Source organism: Aquila chrysaetos, chromosome 3, assembly GCF_900496995.4.
Source record: "Aquila chrysaetos chrysaetos chromosome 3, bAquChr1.4, whole genome shotgun sequence".
NCBI classification, from domain to species: Eukaryota; Metazoa; Chordata; class Aves; order Accipitriformes; family Accipitridae; genus Aquila; species Aquila chrysaetos.
Genome location: NC_044006.1, coordinates 3,198,640 through 3,212,462, shown reverse-complemented (window position 1 = coordinate 3,212,462; position 13,823 = coordinate 3,198,640). Strand labels below are relative to the sequence as shown.

The window sequence follows — 13,823 nt, the reverse complement described above, 5'->3', positions numbered from 1 at the left end:
CTCTTATGCACATATGCTTTATTATAAAGAGAAAATGTTTCATATTAAGCTATTTTTCTACAAAAACCATGCAAACATATTTCTAATTTGACAGCAAAATATTTTCTTATATACCCATTAGGTATTTTTTATTTCAGGTTGGAGAAAAACTGCCTGACAAGTATTCATGGAATGACTGATTTAAATGTTATAAATCCCTGAATTTTTCATCTCCCTTTGAACGGAACGCCAAAGGGGATTAAAGACTAAAGACATATCACAAACAAATTTACATTATTAAAATTACTGTAATCAAGAGTCTTTTCTAGCCTTAATCAGGATTAGTGAAAACAAAACCCCCCAACTTTTCTACTGTGCAATACTAATCAAAATTTTATCAAATGACAGGTAAGAGAGTAAAAGCAGTTTTGAAAATTAAAAATATCAGTTAGAGTATTCTAGTAGTCTTTAAAAGTATTTTCACCCATTTGAGATCAGAGCAATGATTTCTCTGTTGATAATTCACATGGCAGGCAACAAGCATAGGTAAAAATAAATTTCAGTAACGCTGCAAAGTCCGACCTCTTATTTTCAGGAGCACATCCAAGAAACATACTTGTTTGAACATACATTAATAGAAGCAGGAGGGAAAAGTGCAATGTGGAATGCTTGGTTTTGTTCTCCTAAACTCTAAGCTAAATAACACGAGTTGTGGAAAACTCAACTTGAAACCTGCCGTAAGCGAGAACTCAACCTTGCAGCACCGCAACTCCCTCGCTGCTGAGCTGGCAATTAGCAGGTTTGGTCTGAAGAAGCGTGAAAGGTTTTAAGCAAGGTCTTTATCCACCGTGCCTGATGCTTTACAGTTAAGTTACAAGGCTGATACAGCAAAGGGATAAAGCTTGTACAGACTTTTCTGGTCCTCTGGAGCCTCTTGAAGAAGGCACCATTATGTTGGTTTCGGAAACCACCACTCTGCTCTGGAGCATCAGGCCCCATCTTGCCGTCACTAGAATCACCAGAAATGCCGCCAATTAGTAAAACAGCAGCAGGATTGGACCCTACATTCATTTCACCCTTGTAAAATGTCAGCTACTATTTTAAAATGGAAAGGATAGAAATGTATATGTAAAGAACAACCCTGAAAAATGATCTGAGAACAATGTCCACTTTCTAAAGTCTCAGAAACAAGCTCGGCAATGCAGCAGTATTCAGATATTATGAAGTATGTCAGAAAATCAACTATACAGGTTAAAGAACAAGGAAAACTGCATGATTGTCATGGCTTCTTTCTAGAACTCCAACTGATTTAACTTTTTGCTGGTATCTGAAGTAGACAGCTGCCTTCCGGGCCCTCCATCTTCAAACCTGTTGCTTCCCTGTATTTGGTTAAACAAGATTTTACCTTGCAAGCTCAAGACTGCTAATGTTAAATCTTGACTGATGCAGTGCAAACTGACAGCAGTTTCCAACTCCCTGTTAGTAAGGTTATATATATTAATTATTAAAACCTTAGTTTTGGTTAGTGACTAGAATTATGCAGCTTAAAAAAAGCAACAGACAGTGGAGCAGCATCTCCTCTCTGCATCTCTTCCTAATGACACCTCATGCTGATCATTCTTGAAGTTCAAAGAAAAACTAAGTGAGGTTAGAAAACAATATATTATCTTTAATTAAAAGTTGGCATAATGTTTTCTTCAAAGTATGAACATACCAGGATAATGAGTACATTAGAACACATGATCTGTATTTCAGTTCCATCTGAGCATACACCATAAATCCTTCTTGGAAAAAAAGCAGGCAGCATAACAAGAACATTTGAGCAGAAAAAAGATCTTCAGCATTTTGAAGTCCTCCCTTTATATTCTCTGAGACACCAACCAGAAGCAGACACTTAAAACCTTACATGGTACACAAAATAAGTTTTGGATTTTTTTTTTTTCATACGCCAGAGAAGGGGAAAAACAAATGACAAGTTACAGGATCTCATCCCCAGGATAACCATGCACATTTGCAAGGTTAGCACCGATGCTTCACACACACAAATGCAATAATCAGATGATAGTTTATCCCCTCCCAACAAAATCATCTTTCCAGTGGTATTAGGCATTCACTTGGCAGCGGTTTTAGCAGCAGCTCAGCACAAAGCGTAAGTCACATCAAAATAGATGCCTTCCTGTTAACGGGAAATGCAAAGGGCTCAGTACGGGTTTCAACTCTGTATGAGAAGAGCTAAAATCCTGTAAGTCTGTGGTGGCTAGAAGCAACCCACAGGACTGAGCTTTCAGATTAACTGAGAAGTTAGTCAACTTTGTTTTAGTTTAATATGAATTTATTTGTTGCAGGAAAAATTATGATTGGACTTCTTTTTACTTCTGAATTAAAACCCCTGTATTTTAAGGTCAATTTCAGTAATGATTTACAAGTTCCTCTAGTATTGCTTTGGTAAGTTCCACATTTCTGTTTTTAATACCTAGCCTTTTAACAGTACTTAGATACTCAAGCTTGCTATTTTTTCTATCAAAATTTTCTTTAATGAAGGTTTTATCTTCTGTATTTGAAATTCCATGTTTAGCCTCCTGAGATCGTTTAACTCAAAGTGCACTCTCAAAGCGCCTTCTGAATATTTCAAGGACTCTCAGAAGGTGGATTTTTAGGATTCTAGGTAGATACGGTAATACGAGCAAGCTTTTTACTCATGTAAATTATAGCAAAAGAATTAAACAATCACTGTACTAAAAACCACTGTTCCAAAAATAGCTTGTCTCTAAGACTATGAAGAATTTTTTAGGCTCTGAAATTAGTGAGCCACTTTTTTTGCCATAATTATTTGAGAAAGAAGCAATCATAAATTCCATTATTATTACCGTAAGTCTTTAACCAAACTCATATTTAATATTAAGCTGTTAAATACTTTATTGTCCAACTATTTTAGTTTTGGTGAAAAATGAACAGTTAAACTAATCTCCATTTAAATATTCCCAACTGCTCAATCTTCTATAACTTTCACCAGAAGTAATAAACATTTACCTAAAAACCATGACTCTCTGTTAAACTGACCCCCCCTTTTTTTTTTTTTCCCCAAAATATTATCTAGCACCAACTCAGTCTGCAAAATTTTAAATGACCTTTGCTGATTTGCAGTATCCAGTCATTTTTGCTTCAGTAGTGGTTTTGGTCGGCTTTCGCTTCATCAGATGCCTTTTAAGAGTATTTTCAAGATTTTCTTTTATGGAAAAAGGTACAACAGATAAACTGTTCTGTAAAACTATTCTGTAAAAAAAAAAAAAAAAAAAGAAGAAATGAAGATATAAAAATGGAAATGAGCAGGAACCAGTTTTAAGCATATGTCTTTATGACTGAGGCTTAATCACACACTTCGTTTTCCAAACACAAAAAGTCTTTTGGAAATGTATTAATTAAAATTAAGTGCCATAGACAAGCAGCTTTAGAGGGATGGCAGTCCTTTTCAAATTAGCATAACACTAGCGACAGGCATGGAAATTGGTTTAATAACCCTAAATAGTTACACCCCACTCCTAACACAAATGGCCATGGACAGCTCTAGCCCCTCAGGCTGCAACTGTACCAGTTTACACGGTTGCTCTGACATTGGGTGGGTATTCCAATCTGAACAGAAATCACTGAATGCACCTCAATTATTATTATTATATAATGACTAGTGAAGCGTACAAGGCACCAAAGCGTTAAACATCATAAACCAGAAAACCAAAGTAAACCAACACAAGCAACATCAAAAACTTCGCCAGAAAGGGGCTCACTTTGTAACTTGTACTAACACACTCAATACTTGGCAAGAGATTATTAGTTTAGTCATGACACTAAGTGGCCCAAACCCCACACATGGGTCTAGGGTCAAGCCACAGATCTAACAGAAAACCAAGCCAAAGGGATAAGCAGAGTCTTTAAGTGATTTCCTTCCCTGCCATGTTTTACATGGATGTCCTCAGAGCTAAGATCAGTCCTACAATAACCCCTTTTAAACACCACTTTCAGGGCACAGCATTCTCCAGCAAGTGTCCAAATACACAAGCTAAATCTCTACCTGCTTAACTCTAGATGTCAAGCATAATCAACATTTTTTTTTGTGTGCTCATGATTCATGAGAAACTGGAGAAAAAACAAATCCCTGCTGATAAGGAGCTGAACGTCCACAAGCTTTTTCCAAGTATTCCGATCATTCGCCTAACTTCACAAAGCTGCTCCTCTGCAAAGGATTGCCGTGTCCGTCTCTACCTTACTTCAGCAGGGGCTTTGCTTTGACTGCCAGCTGGTTTTAGAGACATGCAGGACAGAGAAAGCAGTTATTCATGTCTTTTATTTATTATAAATACATATAAATATGTTAATTGACCTTTTGCTTTGTTTATCATGATGAGCAATGACTTTGGAAAATCATCCGGAAAACTTAACCAAGCTGAGAAACAGGCAAAAAGCAGGCATTAGCATACAATCACAGGTTCCTCTCGGCTCAAGAACAGGTCAATTTTTATTTTAAGAGGAAAAAAAAAAAAAGCATCTTATTTTGAAGCATCTATTGTTTTATCAAGAGCACCGGTCTTCCCCCCTCCCATGAGCTGACCAAATGACATTTTCATTTGGATTTGTGGGTGCAGTCCAAGCCAACTGGCTACACCAGACATCCCCCACCCCGATTCGGAAACATTGCATAGTTTTGCAGCTGGATTTTGCCCCCCTCCCCCTTCTTTTTAAGCTATTTTTAACACAGGTCAATAATTCCAGAGAAAACTCACTGAGGTTTCCATTTCCAGATCTCTCTCCCTCCCTGTTTTTCTATGGTTTAGTTTAAAAGCTGCTCAAAAACTTTGTAGATCAGAGCAAGTGGAAAAGCAACGTTGTGCTCACAGTCCACTAACAGGCTGGGAAGGAAATAACTCTACAGATGAAGTTGCGTGTGGGGGGTGCAACTAAACAAAGTTGAAAGTGGGTGTTTTGGGGGTCCACGTAAACTGCCAAATATTTCCAAATGGGGTACGGGGAGGGGAGGGGTATTTAAGAGAAGCAAACGAAAAGAAAACCCAGACTTAACTGATGGTAGGAAGCCAGGGCTGATGGTAGTGGAAAGAAAAAGTGCACAGAAAAAAAAAAATAAAAAAAAAAAGAAGAAAAGAAACCCAAAAAGCCCGAAGAAGCAGCCAGAAGTCAAGGCTTGTCATTACAGTGTTTGCAGAGGGCGGAGGCGGCTCCTGTGAAGGCAGTGCATTTCTCGGGGCAGCCGGGCAAGGCCGCGCCGCCGAAGGGGTAGACGGCCGACTGTCCGAAGGGGTTGAGGGTGGCGGGCAGCGGGGTGCTCAGCGTCTGGCCCTGGTTCAGGTAGGCCACCAGCCGCCTCATCTCCTCCAGGGCCTGCGCCTGCATGAGGATGTAGTTCTTGGCCAGGAGCAGGGTGGCGATTTTGGAGAGTTTCCGCACCGAGGGGCTGTGGGCGTAAGGGATGACGGAGCGCAGCCCGTCCAGGGCGTCGTTCAGGTCGTGCATCCTCCGCCGTTCCCGCGCGTTGATGCTGAGGCGCAGCGAGCGCTGCTCCTTGGGCTTCTTGCCCAGGGCTCCCCCCTTCAGCTTGCCCTCTCGCTCGAAGGCCGCGCCGCCCTTCACCCCGGCCTCGAAGCCGTCCTCCTCGTCGCCGCTCTGCTCGCCGCTACTCTCCGCCGACTTGCCCAACGCCCCGGGGTGGAAGTCCGACCCTCCTCCTCCTCCTCCTCCTCCGCCGCCGCCTCCTCCGCCGCCGCTCCCCGCGTAGGCCCCCCGCGGGCCCTCGGCACCGCCGCGTACCGCCCCGTAGGCGAAAGCCGACGGGCCGTAGCCCGGGGCCAGCGCCAGGTACGCCTCGCCGCCCAGCGACTTGAGCTCGGCCATCGCCTCGGCGCTCGGAGGCGGGAAGCCGCGCTCTGCCGCCTCAGCGCTGAGGAGGAAGAGGAGGAACGAGGAGGAGGAGGAGGAGGAGGCGGCCCCGCCGCTCCGCTCCGCGCTGCGCCCGGGCTGGGGGCGGGCAGTGAGCCCGGCGCCGGCCCCGCCGCCCCTTATATCGCGGAGAGGGGCCCGCTGGGATTCCCCCGCCGCCCAATCAGAGGGGCCGCGGCGGCTCGCGGGGGGCTGAGGGGCGGCGGGCAGCGCCTGAGGCGGCGGGCGGGAAGGGGAGAGACGGGAGGAGAGCGGCGCCGGCCTCTCCCTTCGTGACCGGCCTTTTCCCTTCGTGACCGGCCTTTTCCCTTCGTGGCCGGGTTCCCGCTCTCCTCACCGCCGTCCCGCGGCTCCCTGACTTTTCCGGGAGAGACAAGATACGCCCGGAGGAGGGGTCCCGGGGTCCGACGGCGGCAACGGACACCCGTCGGTGGTGAGAGGAGGGGCTGCCTGAGGAGAAACCAGCGGCGAGCAGCGAGCGGGAATGGGAACGAGCCCCTCTTGCCCTTCTGGAACTTGTGTTTGCTGGCTGGGACGAGGCAGCAGAGGAGAAAATGGCAGCGTGAACTGCTCGGCACCGAGGGTATTGCCTCTGCTTCACTGGGTGCTGGCAGGGCAGGGAAGGGATCCTGACTTCGTGGTGCAGTCCCTGGCGTGCGGTGTCTGGACTCTCTGGAAACGTGAGAGCAGGTTCAGCTCTTAGAAAGTAATAGAGCTGAGCTCCAGGCCTGCCAATTTGCTCGTTTCCCTTCCTAAAATTAAAGGGAAAAGGCGATGGGTGAGCTGATGCTTCTGACTGCTTCTCACCTTAGCCCTTGTTGGCCCCAGAGCAAATAAAGAATTGAATAGGGAACCAAAGTATTTTCTGGAGAGCTTTCTAGTGTCATTCCCAGGGAAAACTGGAGGAGCGAACGCTCTCCCCCACCCCAGACATGGGAACACGAACCACTCGTGGTACGTGTTGCGATGGGAGGCAAAGGCATGCAAGGTCTTGACAGCTGTGGGCATGGCTTGCTGATCAGGTCCTTTTGATTTAGGCGAGGATGACAGAGGAGGCACCTGTTGTGCAGAGAGATTTCCAAGGCAAAGGCCCTGTCTATTTCCATTTTCTTCAGAGACTCCCTTTGCTCCTTCCTTCCGTGTGCCAGAAAAAGAAGTTTGATCCTTGGTGACTCAGTCCAGCTCTGAAGGGACTCTCTGTCCTTCCCAGTTGTGGGTGCCAGTAATTGAGTGCTAAGCTTGGAAAGGAAACAAACCACTTCACATCGTGGCCTGCAGTGCGAGAAGTCATCACTCGGGGGGGGGGGGAATCCTTGCCATGACTGGTGGACCGTCTGGCTCACGGAGAAATCCCAAGGAGAATCCAAGGCAGCCACTGGCAAAGGTGAGAGCTGCATAGAGAAGGATAAGCAGGATGCTTTGTCTTATGTTCCTGCGTTGACATGATAGAGAAGGCCTAATCTTTAATTGCAACAGAAAGAGGTCCCAGTCTCTTTTTTTTTTCCTAGGCTTCTGAGACTGCTTCACGATACTGAGTTTTGGTATAAAGATAGTATAAGGGCATTCCAGGCTTTCTCCAAGCATGACACGTGCCTGATCCAGGCCCCTCAAGTGTCTGCTTAGAAAGGATGGGATGAATCCTGTGTAGTGACGTACAGATGTGAGCAGGTGGATATTGCCTACAGGCAGATGCAACCAGTTGATGCAGATGTACCTGGTAGGTTATTTGCTGTAGTAAATAGCTTGGGTGTTAAGGTGACACGAGGCTTTTTCCAGAACGTGTTTTGTTTTTATCAGGCCCTCTACAAAGCGTAGTTAGCTTGTCCTCTTCCCATCACCTCCCTTTATGCAGTGCGCTAACGTGAAATGACGAGCTTGTCTCTCTTCCTTCTCCACATCAGAGCCAAGAGTGCCAAGATCTGCAGTGACACATGCACCCTCACCCGTGGTTGCAGAGCTGCTGCCTGGAATGAGGCTGTTCTCCTGCTTTGTGAATGTAAGTCTGGAAGGTTGCGTTTCCGTGTTTTGGAGTAGTGGAGCACATAAAACTAGCTGCTGTCCAAGCCTGGCTGTCAGACCGTGCGCAAGGTTTGACCATCATACTTTTCACTGGTCTTCTCTTATCTCACCTCCAGTGTCTTTAACGTGTTACAATATTGTCACGTCTCTTCTTTGCTACCCTTATCGGGCTTATCAGACCATGAAGACCGATTACTGGTTTTAGTAATTTAATTGTTTTATGAGAATTGGACCACTTAACTACTCCCGGGACAGATCACTGTATATATTCATGGGGACTTTCAAATACCGGCGAGCACAGCGTAACTTCCGCTCATCTCTGGAATCAGTCCCACACTCCAAGTGATAATAGACAAAAGGAGGGAGGTACTAGAATATTATTACTGGCATAAATCATTCCCATGAGAAAGATGTGCAGGGATTGTTAAAAGCAGGATCGTCCCCTGCTAGAAATGATTTACCTTTTTTGTAATGTGTTGAGATCTTGCAATGAGAAGGACTAGCAGTGTTACAACGTTTCAGGAATTCTGGTTGTAAAGAGATGTTACAAGTATTGCTGGCTTTCTAAATATGTCATATGCATTTATCAAGGCTAATGCCAGGAGAAGCAGTGGGCTGAAAATTAGATGTAAACACTTTCCACACAGGCTCTCTAGTGCTTTAATAAATAGATGAGTTCTTCAAGGGTTATTTCAACACTGAAGGGCAGCTTGGGAGTTATATTAACTACAAGAGAACAGAGCAGAAGGATTTGATGCTTTATATGTAATTCCAAAAAGCACAGCTGAGGGAAATCATTTGGAGCCTGTATGAATCTGAAATCAAATCAGGTTTAATGTGCTACCAAAAAATGCACATAGAAGAATTTGGTTTGGACTTCTCTCTTAAATTTCAGCTGTGAATATGCATCTTTGAAATTATTCAACCTGGTTTCTCACTGAAAACTGAGAAACAGGAACATCTGATTTGGATTTGACATGTTGGACTAGAACAACAGAAAAGGAAGATAAAAAAATAGCAGAAGGGAGTGACTCATATGGAAGAACGTGGCAGAAAATAAAATCTCTTCCAAGTGCTTTGGGGAAAAATGGACTTATGCAATAGGAAATAAATTTATTAGATGCTGTAGAGTATTTGCCAGCTTTAAAGTGTTTTTTTTTTTCTTCTACTGTTTTACATATTCAAAACTTGGTGTGAATATTTAATAATTAATAGCAGACTATTATCACTGCAGTTATAATAGTTCTTGTAACTGTAAGTTCCTTAAGGCAGGACCCATACCTTTATTAAGACTCTTTCAAGTCACAAATATTTTATAAATAATAGGCAGTGTCAGTGATTTCGTTACTGCATTCCGCACATCTGCCTCCGTAAATTCAAGGGCTTTCTGTTAGCTTGACAAGGTGAAACTACCTACAAAAAGAAACACTTGCTGCTTAACTGTGTACAGGGACCAAACCGTGAGCAGCACAGACTGCCAGGGCTGCACTGACCATCGTTTGCTGCTATTTCAGGACTACAGCTCCCAGGTTCAGCTGCAGCTTGGAGATTGCTCTCATGCTTCTGGGGAAAAAAAAGCAAATTTGGAGGTTGCAGCACCTGTTACTACAGAAAGAGCTTGCATACAATTTATTTCAGTTTTGATATGAAGAGAGGGAGAAAAGGATCGAAATAATTACATATTTTCTTCAATTTCAGTTTTAAAGTCACGCACCTGAATCAAGCAATGCATCTTACAGTGTCAGTGCCTACTGTCTGAATGTCTAGAGGACTGGAATGAGATAGGACTAAGCTATAAAGCATGAACCTTTACTCAGAGCTATGTGTTACTTATCACACGTAGATAAAAGACCTCAGCATTTGGGGTAGACCTGTTATCGAAATGTATAAGAAAATTAGTTGCAAAGATTGCCACATTTGTTTAAAAACTTTAGTTGTTTTGCTGGATAACAGCATTTTTGACTGAGGGACCAAGGCACAAATGGATTTTTTTCCACCAGAAAAGAGGGGGCCGCTGTGAGAAATGCATCTCCATCCCGATCAGCCAGATTTGGCTATTAAAAGTAGAACAACTCCAAATCTCTTTAAAAGATCGGAAGGAAGGAGGTGTAAGAGAGACCAATATGCTCTGGTTTTATGATTTTTGTTAGGACGGCGGGGCGGGGGGGGGGGGGGTCGGGCAGGCCCCCCCCGAGGGCCCGGCGCCCTGCCCGGTAGCCGGGAGCGGTGGCCGGTGTGGCGGTCCCATGCTGACACCTAGCGACCACCTCCTCCAGAGCCCCGCCGTCAGCGGGCACCCACCGACCCTCCTCGGCGTCCAGGCAGAGGGTAGGCAAAGTGCTAAAAATTCAGAAATAACCCAAAAGGCTAACAGGCACAATAAGGGCTGTGAGCGCTTATGGGCCTCGGGTTGTAATCCCACACCTTGTGTTTTGGCTTCCTGCCCTGTAAATACGACCCTGTTCATGGTGGCAGCTATCACTGCAGCCTTTGGACCTTTTATTCAGACAAACAGAAGAGAGTGGAAAGTGAAGAGGTGTTCCAGCATCCAAATGAGTGAATGGATCATCTTCTGCTGAGTACAAATGATGGTAGGATGAGTGGAGTTATTCTACTGAAAGCTCAACTGGAACTGCTGGAAATAGTGGGTGAATACTTCTTTCCCTCAGGTGTAATAGTAGAAAATCAGCAAGAACAACCAGGCAGAAAAAGCACAAGCTATGGCAACACTGTGCTGGTTCTGGCTATTTGGAAATGGTAGGTAGGCAGAGGACAGAAACTCAAGGCAGGGAAAAGCAGGCAGGGATCAGTCTAGCAGGCGTCTGGCCAAACATGTATAGGTCTGGACTAGCTAGAGGTCACGGCTGTCGCCTGGAAGCATGACAGGAATGTAAGAAGAACTGGAACTGCTGAAGTGTTAGTGTTTCTGCTGACTTCTTGTCTATCACTTGTCCATCACACAGCTGAGGCTTTCCTCTCAAAAAATCCCTGAGTGATGCAGGAACGTACCATTTTTATTTTAGGGAAGGAAGACCTTATGGCTAAGGTACAGGGCTTTGTATATAAGACTTCTGTTCTCAGTCCTACCTGAAGCTCACTCAGGTAGTAACAAGAAGTTTGATTCTGATTGCAAAACCTGCCTGAAAAATTAGGTGGATGTGTAAAGAGTCTATGCTTATAATCCTCCCTGCCATAGTGGCTATACTAATTATGTATTCATGATAATAAAAAAGACAGTGAAATCTTCCTTTACTGTCTGATACTGCAAAGACCACCTCAATTCCTACAGCTTATAAGAGCAGTCCAAAGAGTTTCAGTACAACAAAATGGACAATATTGTGTTGCTCTTCAGACAGAAGTGATGATAAAGGCCTCCGTCAGTAGCAGGGCCCTTTCTGAAGGAGACTTCCAACAGGGAAGGAGCAGACCTTCGTGCAACTTTGAAGGTTATTTTGAAGCAGTTTATTCAAAGTAAGAGTTTGTTTAATAAGTACAAGCCTCTGGGATGGCTTTTGCTCCGCTTATGTCACTCAGTCATACTTTTTCCCCTTCACTAGGTGGCAGCAAGAAGATAGGTATAAGAAATTGCAGGATTTTATTTTTTTTTTTTAATACCGTAAGTGGAGAGATTTCAATTGGTTTCCTGTTTGAATGGATTTCTTTAGCAGTCCGCGTACACACACAGCCTTCAACAACCAAACCAGCCAGCAGCAAGTTGGTCAAAAGCACTGGCAGACGTGCCTGAAACATCTCTCCCACATAGGAGAGAAGAGATGCGGCTTATCTACGGGCTTCGGTGCATGTTTCAGCGTGGAAGGAGAGATTATGTGGTCTGCAGTTCCCTCTGCTGGCAAAGTCTCTCCTTGCACCAGCCAGCCTCAGAAGCAGCCCGGGGAGGAGGGACAGGGCCACACTGAAGTAGCCTCGGATGTGCTGCCTGGGCACAGGGCCACAGTAGCCCTTGCCCCTTACAAGAGCAAGGGGGCATCATCCTTTCTTTCCTACCTAGCTCCAGTTTTTGCTTGCAGGTGGGATACTGGATATTGAAACTGGACATACAGTTCCTGCTTCTCACATGTCACAGTCTCCTCCTGTTCTTCCTTCCCAGCACTAGGACAAAGTTCTTTATGGCAGCCAGCAGCGCACGGAGGGCCCTCAGCTCTGGCTGCACCCTCTACAAACTTGCTGAACAGCCCTCATCATTGCTTCTGCTAAGAGAAGGGATGTGTGGATATTCAGCCCCGCACAGAGAGGAGAAAGCATATATTTTCAGGGAGAGTTTGCATAGTCTTATGCAGAGCTATATCCCAGAACGTGAAACCTACTAAAGAGAAGACAGAGTGACAAAAACCCCAGCTGCCCCCTTAGAGTCCAAGCAAAAATGTTGCCTGCCTTCAATAAAACAGATGCTAAACACAGTCCGTTTCTAAACTGGAAGAAAGGTTCAATGCATGCCTTCCTCTGTTCTTCACAACTCTCTTATAAATCCGCTGTGCATCTTGCTAACTCTCCACAGCTGGGCGCAAGGAGCAGCTTGGATCCCTTTCCTAGCCAAAGCAAAGGAGCTAGCCCTTCTGTGGTCCTCTCCTGGCACAGGGGGCTGCATGACACCAACATGCAAGTGCTTAGTTTTCCAAGAAGAAAGTGTTGATGGAAGCAGTAGCATGCAGAAAGAAGGGATGGGCTGACTGTTCAGACCTGAATGACTGTATAGTCATGGCGTGGCTAGTGGGATGTGCAGTGTGAATGTAAGTGCATTGTCAGGTTGGTGCAGGCTGGCAATCATGGGCTTTGGTTTCTGTGCTCAAGCGTAATAATGAGTCCCTGTTGTCATATCCTCAAGTCTTAGAGGCATTAAGGAAGGTGCAGGGGATTCTTCTGGTAATTGACTTTCTAAGACATTGGCTTGTCCCATCGAGTATGCCTGTTTGGCTCTTCCACCTCTCCAGAACTGACCCATGCATTAGAGAAGGCGATGCTTGAGAGATCTGGATGTGACAGATGGCCTTGAAGAAAAACTGAAATGAAAAGATGTTCCAGTGTGGGTGAGGGCTGACGGTGGACGCAGGATGTGTCACGGTTCACAGAAATGGAGCCAGGCTTTCTATCAGAAGGTTTTTAGAGGAGGGGTTTGGGTTCAGAATAAGGTCTAGGCTTTTCTCCCAAAGGCAAATGATCTGTTCTCTTTCCTGCCTTTCAGGAGGTTTCTGCTTCTCTGGGCGCTTTCAGTTCCCTCCTGCAACGTGAATATCCCAACCTAACAAGTGTGGGAAAACTTGGCTGTTCTAATAAGACAGGGGAGTAGTTGAAAATGGATTAAGAAGGGATTGAATGTGTCTTGTGAGAGCTTGGCTATTGATTTCTAAGCCTCCCATTCTGATGTTATTGCAGAAATGATTTTCTCCTGTACCATGCAAAGATTAAATATTAATAAATAGAAAATTAAAAAAAAAGGAGGAGAAAAAGACCAGATCCCAAGACATCCCACTGCACAATTAAAAAGTAAATGAAGGATTTCTGGAATGAAAAACTTTGTTTCCTCAAGTTTTCTTGAGCTCAGAGTAGAAACATAAGGGGTTTTGTTGAGATCATTTATAATATTTCTATTTAGTGTTTTGTAGCAGAGGTGTGTGAGTTCGAGCCACATTCAGTTGCAGTAGGTTGAGTATAAAGATAGAATAAAAAGGATGGAGATTTACTTAGATCCCATTCACCAGTGACCCATTTACTCACTGATGATGAAGTAAGGGGGAAGATGCAGGTCTACTTTGGCTTCGCTTACGCTGCATCCTGCAGTCATACTCAGTTCCATTAGGTTTCTATTTATTATTTAACACAAGAGATGGAAGACAAGGCACACCAAGATGATTTTTATGTCCTAG

At 44.6% G+C, this 13,823-nt stretch overlaps 1 protein-coding gene across 2 annotated transcripts; it reads right to left on the bottom strand.

Moving 5' to 3' along the window:
* Positions 1-1,627: 1,627 nt before the first annotated feature.
* BHLHE23 (basic helix-loop-helix family member e23) lies at positions 1,628-6,031 on the bottom strand. 2 transcript variants are annotated; one of them, XM_030010258.1, is made up of 2 exons: positions 3,108-6,031; positions 1,628-2,197 (listed from the first exon to the last, which is right to left on the bottom strand). In XM_030010258.1, the coding sequence occupies exon 1, from the start codon at positions 5,875-5,877 to the stop codon at positions 5,164-5,166; it is 714 nt and encodes a 237-aa protein (XP_029866118.1). In that variant the 5' UTR covers positions 5,878-6,031; the 3' UTR covers positions 1,628-2,197; positions 3,108-5,163. The 2 variants fall into 2 exon arrangements, with proteins under 2 accessions (XP_029866118.1, XP_029866119.1); XM_030010259.1 differs by having other exon boundaries at positions 1,628-2,155.
* Positions 6,032-13,823: the final 7,792 nt, after the last annotated feature.